This window comes from Ambystoma mexicanum, chromosome 9 (assembly GCF_040938575.1).
Source record: "Ambystoma mexicanum isolate Mex_15411 chromosome 9, UKY_AmexF1_1, whole genome shotgun sequence".
In the NCBI taxonomy this organism is placed as follows: domain Eukaryota; kingdom Metazoa; phylum Chordata; class Amphibia; order Caudata; family Ambystomatidae; genus Ambystoma; species Ambystoma mexicanum.
Window position 1 is genome coordinate 1,186,757,270 of NC_090931.1, and position 27,043 is coordinate 1,186,784,312.

Sequence of the window (27,043 nt, forward strand, 5' to 3'; positions counted from 1 at the left end):
GCATCATTTTCGTCATTATAGCTGCCATATCTGATGTGTCCGGATATAGCACTCTAAGTGCTTTCCAAACTGCCGCTCTGCAATTATTGAATGGTGCTCCATCATGAGCAGTGTTAACTGTGGTAACACTAGAATATCCTGAGCTGGACCAGACATCATCAGCTCTTTCCCCAAGAATAGCAATCAGGAGACCCTTAATCTCCCCTATAGCTAATGTATTTCCCCCCGTCATTTTCTCTAGCTCATGTATCCACTTCCCAGCACCAGAAGTTAAACTCGGGAGTTTCACACCTTAAATTATCCTTATCCATTTGCAGCCACAGTATATACTGTGGTCTCGTTCCTCCCTTCTCCAACAAAGGAAACTCTGAAACCCCAAACTCGCATTTGTCGCTCATTGTTTGCCTATCCATAGCGGGATCAATGGTTCCACACCGCCTTCTACCTGGTAGTGATGTTAGTCTGCTTACATATAGTGGCGTGTTCCTCCTCTGACCATGGGATCTCTATTTAGGTCTATTTAGGCACGCAACAGAATCTGACGCTCGAGATATAGGGAGGTTTAAATCCAACCACCTTACTTCCTTGTCCATTGACATACACCCTTCAGTTCCACATATGTTGCCTTCTTCCGCATAAGTGGATTCTCTATCTTCATCTGAAATCTCTTGTCCCCAAATTATCTAAACTCTCTCTACATCATATTTGTTCAGAGTCAGTCTATCTAAAGAAATATCCTTTGGTTAAAAACTACATGAGGCTCCTTCCTTATCGTACAGCTGTGTACTCTCAGGTCGATGATTTCCCCTGTAATGTTTTCTGGGACTTCATGTCATGATAAATGTTATTGGTTGCCTCTCCAATACTTCTAGGGGAAGGACCTTCTACTGGCTCATATTCTGGGAAATCCTCTTCTAAATCCTCCCATGACAGGACTGGATTAGGATTCATTACCTCCTTTCCCATGCGATCAATATCGCGTTTTCTCTGCCTTCTGTTTCGTTCCATTTCATCATCAAATTCCTTTTGCTTCCTTGCTTCTTCCCTTACCCAATCTTCTTCTTTCCTTTTCATGTCCCTTCTCTCATTTGCCCTTTGTATTTCTTCATCTCTTCATCTTCTTCCCTTCTTTTCCTTTCTAATCTTTCTCGCTCGTCGATGGCCCACTGCCCGTTATCTTATTTTTGATGTTCCTCTGCTCTTTCCTGTTTTCTCAGTTGCTACTCTTGGTACAACTCTTTCCATCTCTGTCTGTCCTTTCTTTCTGTCTATCATCTTTTAATCTTTCCTCTAGTTCCTTATCATTTTTGTTCTGATCAGCTTGATCTTCCATTTGCCTTAAGTCCTCAATGCTCTTACCAATGAGTTGGAGCTAAATCTGACCACACATCCATTCATGCTGCATAAGCGCTAACTCATAAACCTTATATTTTTCTCCTTTCCATCTCTTTATTTCTCATCCTATATCTAGAGGTGTACTTGGTTGATCACTTTCCTCCTTATCGCGTCTCTCCTTGTCCCTCGGAACCTTAGAGATTACATGACTCTCAGTGGTTTTCTCCGGGCCTGTCAAGTGCATCATCCGATGCAAAAGCACACCAACTAGAAAGACACCAGGAAATTCCAAGAAAGAAGGGATACCTATACGCCCTAGGAAACAGCACAGCAAAAGAACATAGCCCAACACTCCGAATACAAGTAAATCAGACAGCAGCAGAATTTCTAATTGACACAGGGGCAACCGTAAATGTGATCAGTGAAGAGGTCTATGAAAATATACCAAATGCCCCCCGCCTGCAACCAGCTCAAACACTCATCTTTCCATATGGATCAAAAACCCCGCTGGCATGCAAAGGTTTCTTCATGGCGTTGTGTCGATACAAGGAACACGAAAAGAAGATCCCCATGCACGTTCTGGAGGCAGCCACTGAGAGCGGATGCATACTGAGTTACCAAGCAGCAATAGAAATGGGACTAATCCACATACTGTACCGCCTCATGGTACACAAATATCTAGACCCCACGGCAAGCATAGACCAAGTTTTCCCATCACTGTTCAAAGGCCTCAGAAAATTAAAGAACAGGCAGATAGAACTCCACATTGACACCAATGTCCCACCCATAGCCCAACACTACTGAGGAATACCCATCAATATTCAAAAACAAGTAGAAAATGAACTGACTAAGCTGCTGGAGACAGACATCATTGAGCCGGCGGAAGGGCCCACCCCATGGGTCTCTCCAATTGTACCCGTGCCCAAAAGGTACTCCCAAGACATCCGAATATGTGTGGACATGAGAAGGCCAAATGAGGCCATATTAAGGGAACGCCACCAAGCCCCTAGAATAACCGACATGGTACACCTGTTGAATGGGGCAACCTTGTTCTCAAAGCTGGACCTCAACAAAGGGTACCACCAGTTGGAACCCTGCAAAAGCTCCCGATATATAACCACCTTCGCCACCCATCTAGGACTCTTCCGCTACAAGCGGTTAAGTTTTGGTGTGTCATCCGCAGCCGAAATCTTTCAGTCTGAAATTCATAACGTCATCAAGCATGTGCCCAACTGCTTGAACTACAGCGACGACATCCTGGTTTTCTGGCAAAGCCAAGAGCAACATGATGACACGCTAATGAGAGTGTGCATGGCTTTGGAAGAGGCACGGCTCACACTAAACAAAGACAAGTGCGAATTTCACAAGAAAACACTCTGCTTCTTCGGTCACATATTCTCTGAGAAGGGAATGACTCCCGACCCGGAGAAGGTCAGCGCACTCCGAGAAACCAAGCTGCCTGCCACCACATCAGACCTCAGGTCATTCTTGGGTCTTGCAAGTTACTGCACCAGATACATAAAGGACTTTGCCTCCATCAGCGAACCCCTCCGAGTGCTCACCAAGCTCAACACCGACTTCACATGGACACCACAGTGCCAAGAAGCATTTCAAACAATCAAAGACCACATCTCCGACGCCCGGAACATGGCCTATTTCGACCCCAAAAGAACAACAGAACTCATCGTCGACGCCAGTCCAGTCTGTCTAGGCGCCATCTTGACACAACTGGATGACCGAGAAGAAAGCAGAAAACACATAGTGTCCTATGCCAGTCGAAGCCTCTCCAAAACCGAACAAGCCTACTCCCAGGCTGAGAAGGAGGGTCTGGCCGTAGTTTGGGCCTGCAAACATTTTCATTTGTTCCTATATGGGAAACCTTTTGTAGTCATAACAGACCATCAAGCCCTCGTCTTCATCTTTGGCAACCCTCAGGCAAAAATGCCACCACGAATAGCTCAATGGGCTCTCCGACTACAAGACTATCAGTTCTCCATCACCCACAGACAGGGAAAGGAGCAGAACCCCGCCGACTTCCTCTCGAGACATCCGAAAGACGAGTGTGGGCCAGAACCATCCATAGCTGACCAGTACATACGTTATGTCATCCACAGCAACACGCAACAAGGACTAGACATGGATCACGTAACCCGTGAGTCAAACACGGACCAAGGGATACAAACCATCCTCCGATGCTTAGAAACGGGGCGATGGAAGCATGCAAAATAAATTAGAGAGACCATGAACGAAGACATCAAGCAGGACATCACCTGTTTCTTAGCCGTGAAGGAAGAACTTGCAAAATCAGATGAAGGTATGCTGCTCAAAGGAACAAAGCTCGTGATAGCACGCAGCCTGCGCCAGAAGGCACTAGAACTCGCCCACGAAGGACACCGAGGGATCGTATCCACCAAAAGGATATGGTTCCCTCAACTAGACACTGCAGTAGAGGAACTACTATGAGACTGCCCCACCTGTGCACTCGTAAAGCCACACACCTTCCCAGACCCCCTAAACATGACTGCACTACCCGAGGGGACATGGGAAGAGATAGCAGTGGATCATTTCGGGCCCATGGAGGGAGGAGAATACATTCTGGTGGCCGTCGATAAATATTCAAGATATCCTGATCTACAGATAGTGCCGTCGACATCAGCCCATCACACCATACCAGCCCTGGATCGAATGTTTGCAATCTACGGAGTACCCAAGGTAGTGAAGTACCACAATGGACCAACCTTCACCGGACAGGACTTCGAAAGATTCGCCGAATACATGGGTTTCAGGCATAGGAAGGTGACACCCCTATGGCCCCAGGCCAATGGAACAGTCGAGCGTTTCATGAGCAACATCAAACGAACCACCCAAATTGCTTGCATTACAGGAGAACCTGTTGAGAAGCTATTATACCAACTCATGTGAGACTACAGAAATACGCCACACAGCACCACCGGGAAAACACCCTCAGAGGTGATGTTCGGGTGAACGATAAGAACACGCCTACCCCATGTGGCCATTGAGGAAGATCAATATGAAGGACACGCAGAAATGAGGGAAAAGGACAAGTGCATGAAGGAGAACATGAAAAGAGCTGCGGATACCACACGACGAGCCAAGACAAATGATCTAGCGCCAGGAGACATGGTGGTAGTCCGCCAGCCCCAACACCGGAAGAACATAGCACCATTCAACAAGAACCCTCTACTCATCGTCCACAAGAAAGGGTCACTCATCACTGCAGAAGGAGACTGCAAGTCCATAACGAGAAACTCATCTCACTTCAGGCGGGTGTCGAGGGCCGCAATGCTCGAGGACGCACATCCGAGTGATGAACTCACTACATGGGACGCTCCATATGAAGGAGACCGAGAAGACTCGGAAGGAGAAGTACTTCCCGAGGACTGGACAAACCAGCCGGCCCGAATCGAGTGTCGACCAACGAGAACGAGAAAGAAACCCCATCGCCTCATTGAGGAAATGAACTGAGCCGGACTTAATGTTTAGTGACGGGAGGGTGTGATGTCCTCATTCATTTTCTCCTGAGGACAGAAGTCCTCTGTTTGTGTTCATGGTTATTTCGCGGGCTGCGACCCGCGCACCTTCAGGGGCGGGGTTACCGCCCGAAAGGCAGTTCGAGCCTTGCTGTGAAAGAATAAAGATGTGTTGCACCCCAGCTCTGTGTCGGTCCTCTTTCAGGGTGTAGAGAGTTGAATCCGACAGCAGACCATGAGGCGGTCCACGTTCGGGCATATTAGAAGGGCCAAAACCAAAGTATTTCAAAATCGATGAAATTAGCTCAGAATGAGAAGCGTACATTCAGAGGAAGACCGCTGCTGCCTATCACACTACTTTATTCATATCTTCCAACATTGATATATTAAAAACATGAATACAGTAACATAATATTAACACAATAGGAAAGCGGTAGTCATGGATTAATTTGTAATGAGCCAGCCACAGAGAAAGTTGGTTCGTAGCACGCCACTTCACCAAAAACAGCCTTTCATAGGTCACAGTAATCAGACCCGTCTTCCGATGTAAGGACACTCGGGAGGGGCGCGTTCAGGAGAGAGCAAGAAAGGGAAGCCATCTTTGCACAGAGCTACCATCTTTAAAGAGCAGAGTTTAGGCAACCCCACTAACGTGGAACCACCTGTATACATCCTGTGCACCCCCACCGTTATTAAGTTATCTGTGACTAGTCAAATGTTGACATGCTTTTCAAAAGCTATGCCACAAACTCCTTCTTATTTTTGCTGGTTTATTTTTAGCAGTTGTGATCTTAGTCGATTTTGCACATATGTTCTACTCATTTTTAACTGCATGTTCCTAATGTCTTGTACGACATAGATCCGAGGGTTATCAACACTATTAACCCACTAAAACGTGTTTGTTTGATACCACGAAGGTTTGGATAAACCCCATATTCATACCACGAAGGTTTGGATAAACCCCATATTCAGTTTGCTCTTAATTTGTGACATTACTGGCATGGGTTGTATAATAGATGGCATTGCAAAGTGTTACCCTAACGAACAACTAAAGCACCAATTGAAAATCCGTCTCTAAAAGCTTGCAAATGCATGTCACTCGGCTTTTCTATTACTGAATCTCAAATGGCAGGGTCAGACAAGGGGCAGACACTGACTGCTCCCTGTTGACATGATTACAAGGAAGCTGATGTTGAACACTAAGCCACTATTCAATCTAGCCTTCACAAGGGGCGTTTCTTCAATTTCCGAACCACCAATTAAATGTAGTTTGTGCAATCTATTGATAGAGGCAGCTTTGTTCTTGATGATGATAATTCTAAACTCCTCAGCAAAGACTGGTCTCATTGCCCGGACGCTGTTTGATATTAACTGACATTTTGAAATTCTGCACCATTTGCACCATTTGAACCCTCGCTGGCAACTCATTCTATTCAGATCCACCGTGGGAATCAGTGATGTGTTGGTAATATTTAGCAAAGGCCATGCAACATTTCAAATGCCACACTATTTAGTAGCCAGACTCTAAAGTCGCTAGACACCAAGCACACAGAATCACGTGCAAACCCTCTGCCTAGTGCATTAGAGAAGGCAGTTACACACCAACTATATTCACTGTTTGCAGTCAATCCAAAGTCCCACATCCTCCTTCTAGCCACCGGACACCATTGCCATGAGTGAATTTAGGAACAGTGGAGTAACTTTGCTGAAAATGTTGGGGCATGGGGGGTGTGACATCTAAATGAAAGGGGCCCCTGCCAAATGTATGGATCAACATGCTGAGGGAAGCAGGGTCTCAGTGATCTAATATGCTGTCCACCTTTCCCCAGCCGTCACTCGAAGGTTTGCAGTCCTTTTGCTCTACCCGTTACTTTCTTTGCCCTGAAAGGGACACACTATCCTCAAGACATCAGAGTGGCTCCATCCCTGCAGAAAACACTGCTTTAAAGCATTCTATTTTGTCACTGGTTGACCACTGTTATAGCGCGCACAATGACACACACTTTGTTCCGCTAGCTGACATGCCCGCTCTGTATATTCAGTGCGCTTGCTATATCTGCACTACAAAATATCCACACAAAGACACTGCTGAACCTGACCTTCCAGCCCTTTAAGATGAGATAGCAATACCCTTGAGATAGATGGGGATGCAGAATTGTATTCAAACATCAATAATCGAAACAACTGAGGTAGTTGGCAAAAGGATAACTGTTTTAATATCAATTATCTAAAACAGGGAGTACAACGGGCAACAGCAGAGGTCTCTCATCACGATCTCAAAGCAAGTCATAAAAAATCACACTTTTCTAGTAAATATTCGTCATTAATGACGTTAACCTGCTTATCACTAACGTCAACCTACGTAGCAAAACTTAAAAATGTATGGGTGAATGTGATAGGGTCTAAACAGATCACCCAGGTATACGATCCATACTCGTTTGGGCAGTGAAATAAAGTTATTGGCTTCTTAACATCAGGTGGGGCAACTAAGCCCTTTACTGAAATATGCCACTATGAATGTCACTAAATATTCAACGTCTAATTAGCTACACAGCTATAGGACACTTGATCATGCAGTCCCCTGTCATTGGTTACTTTCTAACCTCTGTCAGTACCCTCCCAACCTACGTTAGCAATATGCGGGCTGAGCGTCCAGGTGCAGATAAGCTCGTCTTAAGCATAGCTTCCCACCAATTAGCATGACCATCCATCATCAACTCAGTGGTCTGCTGTCAATTAGGGCTTTGAACTCGTCCTTGGAAATTTTCCTTGCTACTGAAGAATTCAGGGGAGTGAAGGCACCCTCTGCCCTCGTGCATAGGTGTGACCATCATGCTCATCCGACTTCTCCTCCCCACGTGACTAAAGACAGCGAAATTGAGCTTTCAGTGTATTAAAATGCTATTTTCCAATAGACCTCTGATGTCTTCTAGTTCTCGTTCATGCTTTCTGAACAGGGAGCTTTGCTCTTTCAAACAATTTGTATCCATTGTCAGCTCACCCCAGTCTGATAATGCCTTGGCTTCTTGGCTCATGCAACCTCGCCTTTCTGAGTTTTCTCCTGTATTTCACTTGTTCTCTAACTGCGCAACACCTGGAAACTGGAAAGAGCGGGCTTCCTTCTTTTGCTCAGCACTGATATCGTACGTAGTGGAAACATCCATCTTCTACTGACTCCAATTTATATATCTATATGTACCTGTTGGCGCATGAAGCAATCTATTCACTATTAAGCTAGCCTCAAGAATACTTCATCTGTTTGTATTTCTTTGCATATTTACACTTATGAAATTGCTTGGTATCTTCATTACTTTTTTAGCATACGTGTCTTCATCTTGATCCCAAGATGTCATTCATCTCGATACTTTCTTGATGCCTTATAGAATTGTCTACATCCTCTGGTTTCTCCATCTCTTCTCTATATACATCAGCTTTGCATTTGTATGAAGTCATTATTTCTCTTTGTTTCTTCAATTTGTCATGTTTTCTTCCGGACTATCACTCAGACAGCCATCATACTGTCTTATATGCGGGTACAGTTGTCTCAATGGGAACCTTGCTTCCAGGATTCTCCTTGGTATCTGCAGTTCAAAGGGCTTTGTACGTGTGGGTTGCATTCTGGTGTCCAGCAGATAGGCAATGTGGGCAAAGTGATTGAGGTGGGGGTACATAGCTCCTTCTCTACACTCCCCACTCTGGTTGATTCATCAAAAACTCTCCCATCATTCTTCACGTCTAGAAATCCTTGGCTGAAGAAATGTTTCTTTGGAATCCATATTTTTATGACTCCTCTCAGGCATCTAGCGGATTTCACATGCTCATCCTTGTTCAAAGACATGTGCATGCACTGCCCACTTGGAGTACAATAGATCCATCTTCCCACATATTTCTTATGGTTCTTTGGATACATGACCTTCGTTCCCTCAGGTGCATGGATACTGGCCTTCACAAAGTCTCTGATCTCTTCATCTGTTAGATCTCTGGCCTTTCATCCTGATTCAGCATCGATCATGATCTTCATCCCTATGGCTTTCTTTGCTGACTTCTTACATTGTGTGATTATTATCTTGATCACACAGAATCCCAGCAACACTAACACGATCAGGGCTCCAAGGAACTTGAACATGTCTGCCATCCATTGTGGAACCCAAGAAAAAAGTGCTCCAAACCAGCTGTCATCAGCAATGTCTTCTACTTTGTCTGTCATCTGGACGTGTAGCTTCATTAGTATTTCTATGGCCTCAGTCAAGGTGCCATTCTCGTCGTCGTGAGAAGGTATGAATGTGCAAAATGATTCTCCGATTTTTGCACAAACTCCTCCATCCATTGCTGTGATCCTCTCCAAAACGTATCTGTTCTGAAGAGTCATCAGGCGTATGGCTCTCATCTCTTCCCTGATAGCATTGAATCCCTTTATAGTTGTGTTGATCATCTGCAGCAATTCAAATCTGGTTATCTGTTATCATTTAGTATTTGCTCCAATCTGGTTTCTCTGCATGAAAATTAACGTGAATACGGACAACGTCTTACTAAATAATCTGTATTCATATGGGATAGAGTCAAAGGCTTTTATCGATTTGGCAGAAACGTAATTCTCTCTCTTCATTAGATGAACCAGTTCCACAGATCTCTTCTTCCTCAGATGATCATCTGCTTTCTGGAAACTTTCAATATTAAGTTCACTTTTTGGAATCACCAATGCTGAACATGAACAATCACCATTGTGCATATTCCTCCCCGGACTTTGGCAATCTCATATAAGCTTTTGATCCGCAAGCCCAATAGTGATCCATAACCACTGCGGTTCCAAGATTAATCTTTGGTGCATCAAAGATCTGACTGCAGTTCCCATTCTCTCTGACTTTTCTTGTGCCATTATTTCTGAAGCACAACTTCGATTTTTCCAACGGTATTATCTGCAAGGGTCCTCCTCTGTCCTCGACCCAGGTCAATAGTTTAGCAAGCTTCAGCCACAATGGTTTGCACCCCACCTGGGCATTCCAAACAGTTGATTCCGGGTGATCATATATCATCCAGGCTCTGCAGATAACCACTCATTCTTCCCATCCATCTGGTGATAACACTGATCCCCAAAACTGCATCTGTCCTCTGTTTTTCCAGTGTCAGATGTTTTCTTCAGTCTTTCCTGGACTGTCAAGTCTTTTGTTTACTTCCCATCTGATTCCAGCTCCTTTAACTCCAGGCTTTTCATATCTGATCACATGATTCTTGGTGTGAGCTCTGTTTCTTGTCTTTGCATCCTGTACATTATCATATTCATCTGGGTCTGTCCATTCAGCTCGACCCATGAACTGACCTCTTGTCAGGCAAAGTGCTATGTGTGATGGACAATATGCTGTCTGGATGTCTATTTCACTAGCTATGAAGATTTTAGACTTCCCCGTGCTATAAGGCAGGAGTGCACATACAAAGCATTCCTCCTTTGAGGTACTTCGTCCCACTTCTTTCAAATGCTGATACCAAATGTTATTCCCCAAATGTGCTGTACTATCCAGGTAATCATTTAGCTCATGATCATTCTCCCTAGTATTTCTCTTACGTCTCCTCTTTTTCACATGAGCTTCTATAATCATCTCATGAAGTATGTCACCGTAGGTTCTTCTTACTGGACCAATCATAGAACTATATACATCTGTGAACTAGGTGCATTTATACGTGCTATCTGAGTAGGAGAACATTCTAGAAGTTTTGTCCTCTCAGCATGATCTTTAGGCATAACAATGTCTTGCAAAATCTCCATGTGTGACTTCCTTCTAGAAACTAACCCTGGTTCACTTATCACAGGAACAGGTGCCTTTGTTTGTATCTCTGGGGTAGGAACAATCACATAGGGTCTCGGCTGCCTTGTAACTGCAAATGTGTATCCTTCTTTTCTTGCACAGAAGAATACGCAGGAATTTCCACTTTACTTATGTCTACATAATATGACGTTCGTACTGTTAGTGAGAGCAGTATTACTATGAACAGAATACAGGTGTAAATTGTGCATAAACATGACCACTTAAAGCAACAAACTTTAATACATCGTGGACGTCTGTCATGCTCTTCCATAATGAAGTTGCTACTGATGCTGCCCAGTTTACATTTAAGGAAAGAAAAAGTATCTTTAATGGGGCAACATCATGCACTTTTCTAAAATCTGCAGAATCGGCTCAAAAGGTTTCTTGATCAGTTCCAGCAGGCTGACTATACAATAATGTATCAAAATCCCAATAAATGCCACAACTTGGCCTCTGACCGGATACCATGAAGATTTTCTGTCAGCATTGAACAAAAATTCCTCATTTGGAAAATCGTTCTTGATTCTTGTCCTTGGAGTTTTCACTCCGTCCTCAAGGTTCTCTTCTCGGAATATCCATTCATTTTGTTGATGAAGTCTTTCAATATTTAATTGAGTGCTGCATCATTTCTCAGCTCTCTCAGGAAGGGTCAGACACTGGTTTGTCTTCCAACAAGATTCATCTATCAGATAAAGAAACACTGTACTGGCCAGTCTATGAGCATTATCCAGTGACAGGGGGCATTTGTATTCTTCACTCTGAACTCAGGAAGTTGAAGGATCTGCTCAATTATAGCTATGAGCAACCTTCTCACAATAGGGCCATTTTTTGGATCTTGCAGGAACAAGTGAACATTGGTAGTGCTCCCCACCAGCGCAGGGTAAGCGCATAAAATGAACACAGAGGTTGCAAAAAATATCTGGAAAGCGTTGTTAGGCACCACCATAGGCCCCCTAGAAAGGACTTTCAGCAAGGCAGGAATATGTGATCCCTTCCTTCTTCCCGATGGAGAAAAAGAAACTTAGATTTTGGCATATCTTTTTCTCAATCAAGGCTTAAGTGTGCTTCAGTCCAATGTCAACAAGCTTCTGTGGCTCAAGACCAATTAGGTTTCCCTTCTTTGTGACTGTAAAGAGTGTCCCGAAATAAGCCACAGTCCAATGAACTCCGTATTTTTACTTGGCAGTGGGTTCTGCAACCTTCTTCCTCGTCATAGACCTAGTCTGCATGTGCTGCGTTTCTTCCAGGATGCTCTCTTCATGGGGGGTGAGGGTGATGGGGGCTCTACAGTGTAGATCTTTACATCGCCGATGAAAATCCAAGCCCGTCTACCCTCCCTTTCACTGCAGACGGCATGACATCTTTCACAATGAAAGGGCCGTTGAAACGTGGTTTGTGCCACTTCCGAGTGAAATTGCGAATTAGAACCACATCTCCAGGAAACAGTTTAGGAAGACTCCATTGATTTGCTCCTGTTGATGTAGCATCTACTTCTGTGTTCTGTGTTGGCCTACACCCCTTTTGCTTGAGCTTATCTGAAATGAGAGAGATACTTGAAGTCATACATGTTAGATAATCACGTAACTCCTTCCCTAAAAGTTCTGCTTTTAGCTGGGCATCACTTCTAGTTCTAGATCGAGGTGTGAGGGGGTTTCCTCATCCGGCTCCCTGTCACGATATCATGAGGGCTAAGATGTTGGTCTGACCCTGGTTGGTTTCTCTATGCTTATAATGCCAATGGTAGACAATTCAACCATCCTTTTTTCAGAGACAACTTAATTTAGCTATTCTCTCCTTAAGCAGACCATTGAGTCTCTCACAGAGATCGTTTTCTTGTGGGTGGTACACTGATTTATTTGTTCAAAGACTTCATTAACAAAATGAGGACCATTATCTGATCTCAAGACTTCACATATTCCCCATCTAAGAAAAACTTCTTGCACTAAAAATATGGCTGCAGAGGTGGCGTCTGGATGTGTACATGGACCAGCTTTGATCCACCTTGAAAAGGGACAAACTACAACTATCATATATCTGCATCCATTACAGACTTGCAGCATGTCAACATAGTCGATGTATAAATGCTGAAAGGGACCATTAGGTCTCGGAATCATTCCTCTAATTGTGTGGAATGTGTTCCCAGCAGTACATTTTTGACATACAATACAATTTACTACATAAAATGCAACATGTTCTACTATATTTGGAACAAACCAATAATCTGTTATTGTTGCGGCAAGGCTCTCTCTTGTTGTGTGCGCACGTTAGTGTAGCTGTTCCAACACCACCCTTAATAAGGCTACAGGCATCACCGGTTTACCAGTGCTGTCTTGTCACCACAATGCCTTCAAACGATCCATCACTAAAGAGAATCTCACCAGCTGCTAATGCATTTTCCTTTACCCTAGTGATTTTGTCATAGAACCCTTCATTATTTGAACAATTGTGTGCATGCTCACCCTCTGCCAGTGGTTCACCCACAAACATGTTAGGATTCATTATTCTGCATCAAACTATTTTCATTGCTGGATTCGATATGACCACCTCATGGGCAGAAGCTCTTTGAGATGTCAACGTACCTTTAGGTTTTTTCAGAATGGCAAATAATGCATGTTCAACAAATAACATCATAGAACATCCCATCATTATACTGACAACCCTCTCAATGACAAAATTGGCAGCTGTCAAAAATTGTTCGAACGGGAAGTGACCCCTCATTACTGAGTCTAGAAGCCCCCGTTATACGCATGGGGCTTATATCCCAGTGTAGTTCTCTGTGTGAGTACAGCTGTCATAACAGTGCCATTCATGTGCGAAAACAGGAAGAATTCCTCTGCAAGGAATCCCTAGAATGGGAGCTGTACAAATTGCTTTCTTCAATTCGTCAAATCCTTCTTCCATTGCCTTGTTCCAGACATTTTTTTCCTGCTTTACCTGTGCTTTTTTCAGAGCTTGCAACAAGGGCCTTATCTATGAACTGTAGTCAAAGACCCATGCTCTCACATAATTATATAATCCTAAACACCTCTGCATGTGTTTTATCGTGACTGGCTCTTCTGTCTTTAATATAGCCTCAGCCCTCTCTGGAGTTACCTTCTTTCCTTCATGTGAGATTCATTGTCCTATGTACAGCACTTCCTCCTAACAGTACTGTAACTTTTCCTTGTCCACTTTATATCCTTTGTCTGCAAGCATAATCATCAACTGAACTGAATCGCGTCTGCACTTCTCTTCTGTGGTGATACAGACTAATATGTCATCCACGAGCTGTTAGACAATACTTTCTAAATCAATATTGCTCAAGTCCCTCTGTAGGACCTTGTTGAAAATAGATGGGGACTCACAGTACTCCTGTGGTAATCAAGTACTTTTCAGACGGGCTTGTCTGAACGTAAATGACGTCCGATCTTGCGTGTCTTTGTGCAATGGGATTGAGAAAACCACATTTTTCAAATCAATCACAGTGAAATAGTGTGCTTCAACAGGTACGTTACATAAAATTGTCGTCGGATTAGGAACTAGAGGAAACTCAGCCTCTACAATCTGGTTATTCAGTCTTAAATCTTGAATTAAGACACCACAAACCCCCTTTCCCTTTTATGATTGTATAAATAGCAGTATTACACAGTGATTTTGATGTCACTAAAATACCCTGTTGTATCATGGAAGATATCAGCTTAAAAATACCTTAATCTGCCTCTCGAGACATGGGATACTGTCGTGTTCGAGGTAAAATCACTCCTGGTTTCAATTTAATCTTTACTTCCTCAGCCCCCTTCAATAGGCCTACATCATAGGGGTCTTTTTGTCCATAAGGAAGCAGGTATCTTCACCATATTTTCCTCATAATACTCTGGGCGTTTTAGTGCTAACATAATTTTCTGAGGAACCTCTCGTTTAATGGCTCTTACCCAATAAGTAATGCTTATCTCAAAAATCACTAGCTCATCAGATAGATAATTTCCAAACATCTCATCAGTGACGTCAGTCAACCTAGACCCCTCTCTAATGGCAATCACTGTGCTCCATTGTCTGCCTTCAGGGTCATTCCCATCAAGCAAAGCCATATCTCCTCGCACTATGGCCGCATGTAATTCTAAAGGAAAGATCCACCCTTCCTCTTCATCCATAGATATCTTTGGTCTGAATAGAAATTCATCAGGTATTCTCATAGTTCTACTCACTAAGCATGGTAGCCATGTCAATAGAATACATACCCCATAGTGAAAAACCTCTGGTTCTAATAGCACTTGTGGTATGACTACCTTTCCTGCAAAAGCCATAGCAAATTTGCTTACATTTAAATAATACATTCCTGATGTCCAACACACAATGCCTTCATCAGGAAATGAGATTGTCATATTCAACTTTGTCATTAAGTCTCAACCCAATATATTGACAGGCGTCTGTCTTGAATATAATAATGGTACAGACATGTCACAATCTCCTACAGAGACTGGTAGTGCATTAGTAAAAGGAACTCTACTGGTAGCTCCTGTGAAGCCTTGAGTATTCATGGCATTTCCAGACATCGACAACGTTCCCTCTCGTATACAGGAGCGTGTTGCACCCGTGTCTATTAAAAATGAAAAAGTCTTGCCTCCTACATTAACATCCACCCTCGGTTCCTCTTGAGGATTAGGCGTTATTGATAGTATAGAACACATCAAGTCTCCCAGTGAGCTGTCCTATTGTGGGCACAGTCTCATTCCTGTACCTGTGAAAGGATTCCCTCCATCGACAGTGACACCTCCTATTCTAGGAGTCATTAGCACCCCAGTGTTCCTGCGTTATTTGCAAAGTTGACTGCTGCGACTGACCTTTTAGCGGATTCATTGACAGCTACTGTGTTTGAAAATTGATGAACAAACCCATCTCCATTCTGCTACGAATATGATGGCGGGTTTAACATCCCTTCTCTTGAAAATTGATTGTTCTGCACAAATCCTTGACTTCCACACATATGTGCAAAATGCCCTGTCATTCCACATGTACAACATACAGGAGGTCTCCTAATCTGTCCTCCCTGCATGCCTTGTTTATCATTCTGCATGTTCCAAAACACACTTTGATTATTCTGGAAGTTTCCCTGGTTATGCTGGAAGCCTCTTCCTGGAAAACCTCCCCTTCCCTGTGGTCTAAACCCATTATTACCTTGGTCAAACTGTCTTTACTTATTCCCTTGTGGCTTGTTTGCTGATCGTTGTGAATCAGATCTTTCTCTACTCGTCATGATTGCCCCTTGAATGGCGTACTTGGAAAGTTTTTTCTGCGCTAGTTTTGCCTCTTTGCCTTTCCTAGCATCATCTTTCTTTCGATTCTTTTCTTGCAAAAGCCTGCAATAATGCATGATGGTCAGCTGAATCTCTGACCATGTCTTGGCTTCCATGCCCACTCATTTCTTAAGCTGCTTTTGTTCCGGGTCTGGCAGCCCTTGGCATAACACAGGTATAGATTTCCCCCAAGCCTCACGTGTGTCCAAAGTCCATCGCTCTTGGAAATTCTAAATGTAAACAAGTGGATCATCCCCTTCTTGCATCTTTTTCGTCATTATAGCTGCCATATCTGATGTGTCCGGATATAGCACTCTAAGTGCTTTCCAAACTGCCGCTCTGCAATTATTGAACAGTGCTCCATCATGAGCAGTGTTAACTGTGGTAACACTAGAATATCCTGAGCTGGACCAGACATCATCAGCTCTTTCCCCAAGAATAGCAATCAGGAGACCCTTAATCTCCCCTATAGCTAATGTATTTCCCCCCGTCATTTTCACTAGCTCATGTATCCACTTCCCAGCACCAGAAGTTAAACTCGGGAGTTTCACACCTTAAATTATCCTTATCCATTTGCAGCCACAGTATATACTGTGGTCTCGTTCCTCCCTTCTCCAACAAAGGAAACTGTGAAACCCCAAACTCACATTTGTCGCTCATTGTTTGCCTATCCATAGCGGGATCAATGGTTCCACACCGCCTTCTACCTGGTAGTGATGTTAGTCTGCTTACATATAGTGGCGTGTTCCTCCTCTGACCATGAGATCTCTATTTAGGTCTATTTAGGCACGCAACAGAATCTGACGCCCGAGATATAGGGAGGTTTAAATCCAACCATCTTACTTCCTTGTCCATTGACATACACCCTTCAGTTCCACATATGTTGCCTTCTTCCGCATAAGTGGATTCTCTATCTTCATCTGACATCTCTTGCCCCCAAATTATCTAAACTCTCTCTACATCATATTTGTTCAGAGTCAGTCTATCTAAAGAAATATCCTTTGGTTAAAAACTACATGAGGCTCCTTCCTTATCGTACAGCTGTGTACTCTCAGGTCGATGATTTCCCCTGTAATGTTTTCTGGGACTTCATGTCATGATAAATGTTATTGGTTGCCTCTCCAATACTTCTAGGGGAAGGACCTTCTACTGGCTCATATTCTGGGAAATCCTCTTCTAAATCCTCCCATGACGGGACTGGATTAGGATTCATTACCTCCTTTCCCATGCGATCAATATCGCGTTTTCTCTGCCTTCTGTTTCGTTCCATTTCATCATCAAATTCCTTTTGCTTCCTTGCTTCTTCCCTTACCCAATCTTCTTCTTTCCTTTTTATGTCCCTTCTCTCATTTGCCCTTTGTATTTCTTCATCTCTTCATCTTCTTCCCTTCTTTTCCTTTCTAATCTTTCTCGCTCGTCGATCGCCCACTGCCCGTTATCTTATTTTTGCTGTTCCTCTGCTCTTTCCTGTTTTCTCAGTTGCTACTCTTGGTACAACTCTTTCCATCTCTGTCTGTCCTTTCTTTCTGTCTATCATCTTTTAATCTTTCCTCTAGTTCCTTATCATTTTTGTTCTGATCAGCTTCATCTTCCATTTGCCTTAAGTCCTCAATGCTCTTACCAATGAGTTGGAGCTAAATCTGACCACACATCCATTCATGCTGCATAAGCGCTAACTCATCAACCTTATATTTTTCTCCTTTCCATCTCTTTATTTCTCATCCTATATCTAGAGGTGTACTTGGTCGATCACTTTCCTCCTTATCGCGTCTCTCCTTGTCCCTCGGAACCTTAGAGATTACATGACTCTCAGTGGTTTTCTCCGGGCCTTCGTTGCTGATTTGCGCAGGCGACTGATATGCCAGGTTACTATACCATGTTGCTGCCTTAAGTTCCCTTAATGGGTATAGCCCTTCATCTTTCTTACTATCGCCGTCTGCTCCAGGCGTGACGGGTGAAGCAGAATGCTCTTCACCCCCCTCTGTGCATACATTAAGTATCCAATCTACAGAAGGCGGGTCTTCTTTCTCCTCCTGGTACATCTTCCAGAGCTCTAAACTCACTAGTCATTTGTCTAAATTGTTCTCCGTATATACAGCATGCATGTCATCATTTGCTAGAGGACTGCCTTCGATAATGACCTCCCTTGTGGCAATGGCATGAACATTTTGTCCGCAGTTCCATTAACCATTCCGCACTATACTACCTAAGCTTGGGTGTGTAGTTTGGCAATTGCTTGCAAAAATGTATAAGCAAAGTAATAGCCTCCATTTTGACACGTCACTCTTTGACCATCAATACTCACCGTTTACACTTTACAAATTATACTAATACTTTTTTTAATACAGTCAGACAATATGATCGAGCACCAATCGTCGCAAGCTCAAAACCTTTTATAATTTCGTTCTATACTTTAATCTGCTAAAAATATCATCAACTCAAATTCTCTAAATATGCGCTTAGTTCTTAACAACTCTCACGTTTTTCATCAAATTTGTTTTATTGTTCGATCATTTTTTATACAATCACATAAAACAAAAAAACACACTCAGCCGGCCACATATACTTCTCGTCTTCTCTCATAAGACTAATTCTGCCTCTAAAAATACCCCATACAGAGTGTGAACAGCCCTCGTTAAGTTTGTATTTAACCAAACCCATCTCCTACGGCTTACTTTATGTGATTTTAGGTGCTGTTCCTTCTGTTATGTTCTTTAAAACACAGGCACTAGGCGTAATTTCTATTGTGGCTCCTCTTCACAATTTCCTCTTAAATTGCTTGGCCTCCACTCAAGCCAATTTTTAACCAATATTTAACACTACCTCCCTCTGTGACTCGTTTTCCCATTTTATCACTTTCTTCACCCACTGCCCATTCACTCTTTTGCCACCTTGCTTTATTATGTACTCACCATTCAATCTTTCAATTCACAGAATCTCGGGATTGCACGCCCTCTCAGTGGCTTCTTCAACTTTCCGTCCATTCAGCTTCCCATAGGCGCCGGTAGGGGTTTATGCATGTACACAATGGTACCTGGCTAACCTGGCTTGCAAGACTTATTCTAAAAAGCTACAGGGAGCCTCACGTCCTTTCAGCCGAATGGCAGAGGTTGTGTGATATTTCCGGGACCTCAAAAGCTTGCTTATCTCGATGGAGTATCTAACCATCAAATCTATGCTACCACGTGAACGGGACCTTCCAGCCGTTTAAGATGAGTTAGCAATACCCTTGAGATAGATGGGGATGCAGAATTGTATTCAAACATTGTTAGGGAGAATTCTCCAGAAAGGCTAATTTCCCTTACCTACTGAGTCCCCCAGCAGCTTTGCTGGATTTCTAGCATTTATTTTTTTCACCTGGTAAGAGTGTGAGCCTTTTTTCCCACTCTTACATATGTTTTGATGTGTGTTTTACATTTTTGTGTTCATAGACTGTGGAGCCTCACCTACTCCACAGGCATCATCTTTTTACTGTGTGTCACACAGCACCTTTAGTGTAGTGACAAAGGGTTGTCTTTTTCAGACTTCTCACTTTAAACTCCATTTTCTGGGACTGACTACTGTCTCCAAGAACATGTACAGTTGCCATTGACTTTATTAGTCTTTTTAAATTCACAGACACAGTACAAACTATCTTTCATAGAGTACTGGAAAGGGTCTCTCATGGAACATTAATTTGTTCCCCTTACTTTAGGATTTGGCTGGTGGCAGTGGTATCTACCATATTTTTCCTACTGCAGCCTATGAAAATAGCCTTGGTACTGTTTTGGGCTCGAACTTTAATCCACTGGTCCCCATTTACTTTTAAATGGTTCCAGCTGGGTTTATTCGCCATTTCTTTTTGTAAAGGTCTTTCTCGTGTTTTACTCTGCGTGCCAAACCAGGTTTGGTTCCTTTGTTCGCCGTCCTTTGGCGGGCTTCTGCACAGAAGCCCTCCTTAGGCACCTGAGTGTCTGGGTAGACAGGATGGGAGGAAGTGGTTTTAGGACCCCTGCACAGGGTTTCCTTGGAGACCCAAGTCGTACTCTTGTTTGATTGGCTAGGTGACTGCCCACCAGGACAGCCACCCCTGCTGTGTGATTGACAGCCAGGCTGTGTGAATGGGGGAAAACTGCATAAAAAGCAGGTCTCTGGGACTTGGAAGGCAGAGTCGCCACTGAATCGGGAGAACCGAAGAAATGCTGAAAGAAAAGGACCACTACCCCGACTGAACCTCCTGGTGAAGCCCTGCAGTGCGTCCAAATCTCCAAGCTTCGATGACAGAGAAGATCTGCAAGGTATCTTCTTTCCTTGAGCTGGTGGGACCAAACAGTTTGACAAACACCAAGCAAGGCCTCCCTCCCCTGGTCGAATTTGCTGTGCATCACTGCAGTGAACCGGATAGCCAGGAGGACCGGACCCTGTTTGGGTTTTAAGGGGTGCACCTTTTATTTGTTGCTTTGCTCTGATGCTGGTTTCTTCCCATGGGCAGTGCAGGACCCTTCAGTCTTCCTTCTTCATGTGAGTCCGACAGTCGCTTCAGGAACCATGAGCCAGCAGGATCTGCATGGAGCTTCTGCCTCAGCTACAGCATTCTTCTTCTTCTAAAGGTACTGTTCAAACCCGGTTGTTCGTTCTGTCAGACCACAGTGAAAGTAAATCTTTCGCCAATCGTTTCGAACTCTTGGCAAAGACTTAACCGCAAACTACTCTAAAATGTGTGATCCTCTGCAAAGACTCTGAACCATTAACATTGGCCCAAGCCTATTGATTTGAATACTCATTGTAGCAAGCCTTTTCTAGATTGCCCTGCCTACTTGCTTGTTGGTGCTGTTTAATTTTGTATAACCTTGTTTCCCTCCCTGTTTAAATTGCTGGAGTGCCATTTTGCTCACACTTCATTTTGAGCTTAACTTGTCCAGAATTGATTGGGTGTTGTGTAGTATATTACGATTGTGATTCTGCTGCTGCTTTACTTAGTGAACTGTTTTACAAATAAATGTGTAAATAAATGTAAATTCTTTTACTCAGAACCCTTGAGTCAGTGTTTGTTTGAACAATAGTAATAACTGTCCTTTGTGTAACTTCTGATACTGCTCACTTTACTCTTGAGATAAGTCTGGCTGCTCAGCCATCGCTATCACTTTACTGTGTAGTACAGGCGTGTGCCAAAGGTGAATTTGTACTGTCACTTGTAGTCTTAATTGTATGTGGTGTTCCCAAAGGGTACTGCATATGATCTGTCTAACAAACATCAATCATTTAAACAAATTTAAGCAAAAGGATAACTGTTTTAATATCAATTACCTAAAACAGGGAGTACAACAGACATCAGCAGACGTCTCTCATCATGATCTCAAAGCAAGTCATAAAAAATCACACTTTTATAGTAAATATTTGTCAATAATGACGGTTACCTGCATATCACTAACGTCAACCTACATGGCAAAACTTTAAAATGTATGGGTGAATGTGATAGGGTCTAAACGGATCATCTAGGTCTACAATCCATATTTGTTTGGGCATTGAAATAAAGTGATAGGCTTCTTAACATCAGGGGGGGCAACTAAGCCCTTCCCTGAAATATGTCACAATGAATGTCACTAAATATACAATGTCTAATTGGCTACACAGCTATAGGACCCTTGATCATGTGGTCCCCTATCATTGGTTACTTTCTAACCTCCGTCAGTACCCTCCCAACCTGCGTTAGCAGCACGCAGGCTGAGCATCCAGTTGCAGATAAGCAAGCATTATCCATACCTTCTCACCAATTAGCATGATCCATCATCACCTCAGTGGTCTGCTGTCAATTAGGGTTTTGAATTCGTCCTTGGAAATGTTCCTTTCTATTGAAAAATTCCGTTCAGGGGAGTGAAGGCACACTCTGCCCTCGTGCGTAGGAGTGACCATCATACTCATCCGACTTCTCCTCTCCACGTGACTAAAGACCATGAAATTGAGCTTTCAGTGTATTATAATGCTCTTTTCCAATAGACTTCTGACGTCTTCATGTTCTCGTTCATATCTTCTGAAAAGGAAGCTTCGCTCTTTCACACGATTTGTATCCAATGTCAGCTCAAGCCAGTCTGATAAGGCCTTGGCTTCTTGGCTCATCCAACTTCGCCTTTCTGAGTTTTCTCCTGCAATTCACTTGTTCTCTAACTGCACCACACTTGGAAACTGGAAAAAGCATTCTTCCTTCTTTTGCTCAGCATTGCTATCATACGTAGTAGAAACATGCATCTTCTACTGACTCCAATACATATATGAATATGTACATGCTGGGGCATGCTGAAATCTATTCATTATTAAGCTAGCCTCAAGAATACTTCATCTCCTTGCGTTTCTTTGCATATTTACACATGTGAAATTGCTTGGTATCTTCATTACTTTTGTAGCATACGTGTCTTCCTCTTGATCCCAAGATGTCATTCATCTCGATACTTTCTTAATGCCTTATAGAATAGTCTGTGTCCTCTGGTTTTTGCATCTCTTAGCTATATGTGTCAGCTTTGCATTTGTATGACGTCATTATTTCTCTTAGTTTCTTCAATTTGTCTTGTTTTTTTCCGGACTATCACTCGGACAGCCATCGTACTGTTTTATATGCGGGTACAGTTGTCTCAATGGGAACCATGCTTCTCTCCTTGGTATCTGTAGTTCAAAGGGCTTTGTATGTGCATCACATTCTGGTGTCCAGCAGATAGGCAATATGGGCAAAGTGATTGAGGTGGGGGTACTTAGCGCCTTCTCTACACTGCTAGGAAAGGAACCCACTGCTCCTATTGCGATTTCCACAGACCTTCCAGAAAAGCACCCACAGCCAGATGTGAGATGCACAAAAAGGCATTGTGAACCAAGGGTATTATTGGCACACTTGTGAAAGGTCACCTACAGCAGATGCGATCGGCCCACAATATGGACAATGTATAATTTCAAAGTGCATAAAATGGCAGGTGTCCATTACCAGCCAATGACAACAAGCAACATCTGAACAAATTGCCCATGAAGGACCGAAACTGGTGCTATATGTGTGTGTGCTTTTAGAATAAAAATGTCCCTTTGCATTTCTTAACACAGAAACTTTAAGCATGTCTTGTCCAAAAGAATGGTCGTTTAAATGGGCCATCACTGCTAAATCGGTACCACCTTTAAATGCTCTGCCAGAAGAAAGAAAGTGATAAGCAGTCATCAAGGACTCCCTCCCATTCCCCCAGCAGCGTCTGCCGCTGGGAGCGGGTATTTGTCTTTAGAGAGCCTGAGCTAGTGCAGGGCGATATATTGAGTTTTGGAGACATATCGATATACATTTTCTTAGGATGAGACAATATTGTTAACATCAAGATATATACATATATACAACTAAATTTCTTGCTGTATGAATACACGATTTTTACCTCCCGCTTGGCCACTTTGGACTACTTTGGCCCTTGTCACTTTGGGAAAAGCAAATACATTGCTCTTTAATAGGCAGCCCCCCTACTTTTGTCTGTGGCCCCCTTTGTGCCCCCCCTTAAATTGATTCCTGGAGAAGCCACTGCTTCAATGTCTTGACCTCTCTGCTTTGCACTTCCCCTGTTGGCACATTTTGCAAGTTCCAAGAGACAGCCTTACATCGGGAGGAGGCCACACTTTTGCAGTTCGGAGATCCCTCATTTATAATAGTGCGCCCCTTGAATGAAGACTACAATTAAATATATTGGGGCCTGATTTACAAACCCGTTTTTCAATGGGGGACATGTATTTTATTGTGTAATAACAGACTCCCGGTTTTTCCGTTAATGATTACAGTTTTTACAGTATGTCTTTACAGCGCTTGAATGCTCCAAAGCCTTCAGCGTTTTACAAAAACAAAAAATAACACAACATAACATATATACAATGGGCAACCTATAGCACCAGATCTAAAAACACGTAACATTACATTCTTTTCTTAACGAAGCATAGACAAAAGACAGACATGGTTTACCGACAGTGAGTTCATTTATTTTGTACGCATTGATTATTTTCTACTTTAAACAACAAAAAAACAGGTTTTGTATGCAATCCTAATCCGAATCAAATGTATCATATTGTCACAACGTGTACAACAAATACATAATTATTGATTTTATTTTACATAATATCAATTCAATGTATGTGTCATAAACACATCTCGATGTTATGGTTACAGCATCTTTTGGTGAAATACGTATTTCGAACAGTTTTTGAAAGGAGGCTTTATTCAATATATTCCATAAAATGAAGTGTTTCTGCATTTTAGAGAGCGTATTGCCCTGGGTGCCAAATATAGCCCTCTCGGCATGCCAGGTGGAGCTGATGCAGAAACCGTGCCGAGAGAAGAACTGTGCCACCGCCACCCTGACCCTGAAAGCAGTGGCTGATTTTGTCCGCGATGGAGCTCGTGTCAGCTACATAAGGGCCCAACCACTAACAACCAGTGACTCTCTATGGAAAAGATATTCTCCAATGGAAGCCAAGGTGGGTTACTATAGTTCCCCACTAAGTCTGTGGGATCATCCAGAGGTTGCTCTCACTGTGTCCTAAATAACGTTGAGAGCAATGGTGCACATGTAACATTATGGGTGACATCATTAATAGCAAGAACTCCATTAATAATGGGGATGGTTTCCAGCAGTGATGTCCAATGCCAGAGTGCGTCCCAGTCAAGAACTGTGCAGTTCTGCCACTTACACCGCAGAAAATGCCTACAAAGTTTGAACAAGAATAACTGTTTACTGATAAACGTTACTGCACATGTACTTGAGATGCGCTCAATGCAATGATCACCATTATTTGTACAAAAGAAAGTGCCTCTTTACGAATGTAATAGTGTGATTTTTTTGTGGAATGTCACCAATCTCACTATTGGTGGCAATCAGTCATACAGATTTACTATTGAATTACAGCTGGTAAAGCAGTGTCAATGCCCATATTTGGAGTGCAAAGGACTCCATGGCGATTTCTGTGGATTCACCAAGAGCAGTACCCATGCTGTGGTAAATCTACCAATTTTGTGTGGTAAAGTGCAGGATTTGCATATCGCTATAGGAGGTAAATCAAACGCTTCACTTCCAAAATCTGAATTTAGTGGTGTGGTAAAGTTGGCGGTTATTCTACTACTGCCCACAAAAGAACAGCAATGGAATTCCTGGCAAGAATGAAGTGCGCTGCTGAATTTGCATGAGGCCCAACGTCAAATTCAAGTGACACCATCCGATTGATCACAGTTAATCACTATTCATGCATATTGAACAGTTGTGTGGCATTTACAACAGAAATCCCCAAAAGGATGAAGTACGGAATGTTTCCAGCACTTTATCTCAAAACATCGACAACCTAATTCATGCAACGTATAGTGCACTATCAACAAACACGTGGATTGAGCCTAATTTACAGAGCGGTGCAAGATGTATTTTTGCGGAGCAAAGTTGCTTTTCACTGTAAAAGTACTCTTTGCAATGCACTAAGTGGGCATAATTAAAAAGAAGAAGCACAAAGTAGCGCAGACATAGTACTTTTTTGTGAATTAGGCCCATATAACGTGGTGCAAAGAATATGGATGAGGGATATATGACACCATTGCAGCATAATGGCTAAACAGCATAATACAACACTGAGACTCCCCGTATAACATGGCCATGCAGGATCTCCACCCATTAAATAACATTGTGGAAGCAGAGTTTCCAGTAGTACAAAATCTGTTCACCATTTTGTGTGACATAACCATGGAAACAACATGTTTCACGGTGATCATTCTTAAGAATGCATTCTTTTTCATACAGTTACACACAGATTTCCATGATCTCCCTGTGTTTACTTACCACGGTCAGCAATTCCAACACATGATACTTCCACAGGGGTACTGCGAGTTTCCGAGCATCTTTAATAGAGTACTGCATGCAGATTTGGGGAATTTACATACACAGAGCATAGAGATAGAATATGCGGATGAACTCCTGGTGTGCAGTATCACAGAAGAGCATTGCAGATAGGATTTGATACCACTGTTGATGTTATTAGCAGGCAAGGGTACAAGGTGGACAAAGAAAAGCTGCATTATTGCCAGAAAGAGGTAATTTACTTATGGCAGATAGAAAGGGGTTTGGAGGAGGAAAAGGAGTATGCCCAGTACAAAGCAGTAGCATTTAATACAATGTTCAATGTGCACCACCCAAGGTTTAACAATATGTGGTATATGAACTCATTGGGGAAACAGGGGTACAGCATGTGTTGTTTTGTCTGCTCCCTCATCCCTCACACATTGGGAGCACCAAAATGTTAGTTCCTCAGGAGATATCACCCATAGAGGCCCAGTGCACTTAGCGCTGTGTTGGGTTCAGAGTAAACGTTGTACTAATGGACAAATATGAAGAGAAGTGTGCAAAGGGTAACAGTGCCCCTCAATTCAAGTCCTGGCCTATGTTGAAATTGGATGGAGTATTGGTCATATCAAACCGATGGGAAAAGGTGCTGGTGAGCTGTGAAGCAGGGTGTTGGCAGGGTTCGGAGAAGACGTTATATGGAATATTAATAGGAACTGTTTTGAGATATACACATATCTAAACTAATGTTGCGGGGTCGTGTCAGGGGTCGCCTCGGAACTCACCAATAAAAATTACAAAAGTAGTGAAAAAAGGAGTGTACGCAGGCAAGAAGTAACACAGGTTTATTCAGGGCCCAGATGCAGCTGGGACAGCTAAATTCAAATAGATCGCGAAATAGAACGTCATGAAACAGAGCTGTCAAAGAAATGCTCCTAAATCTAGGACTTTTATAATAATCAAACTAATTAACATGAGTAACTTTGCAACAAGAAAAAATCTCCCCACACCGAGCGGATTGGTGCTTGCACATCAGACCCTTAAAGAAGAAAATACATTATGTTCTGTTACTGTATACACAAACCTTCCAACATAACCCCCAATTAAAATAGTTGATGTCACAATCCAACCCTCATTTCCCACATCATAATGATAATTCATTGAAACATTTAGAGATGATAAGCAGAACTTTAATGTTCTTCCCCGGTCATCTCATCTAAGTTCTTGTGAGAAGCGCTCCCTACCACAACACTGCCAGAGCCTTGAAACACTGATGTACTGCTATACAAATGTTGCATATTAAGAACTCTTCAACATTCATCCCAGGTGAAATGTGC

The 27,043-nt window shown here is 42.9% G+C and overlaps 1 protein-coding gene across 1 annotated transcript in view; it reads left to right on the plus strand.

Moving 5' to 3' along the window:
* The window catches only part of LOC138489003 (von Willebrand factor D and EGF domain-containing protein-like), a 3,370,177-nt gene that overhangs the window by 1,336,287 nt on the left and 2,006,847 nt on the right, over positions 1-27,043 (plus strand). The window contains exon 8 of the mRNA XM_069616529.1: positions 24,146-24,363. Coding sequence (XP_069472630.1) covers positions 24,146-24,363 — 218 coding nt within the window. The remainder of the gene's footprint in view (positions 1-24,145; positions 24,364-27,043) is intronic.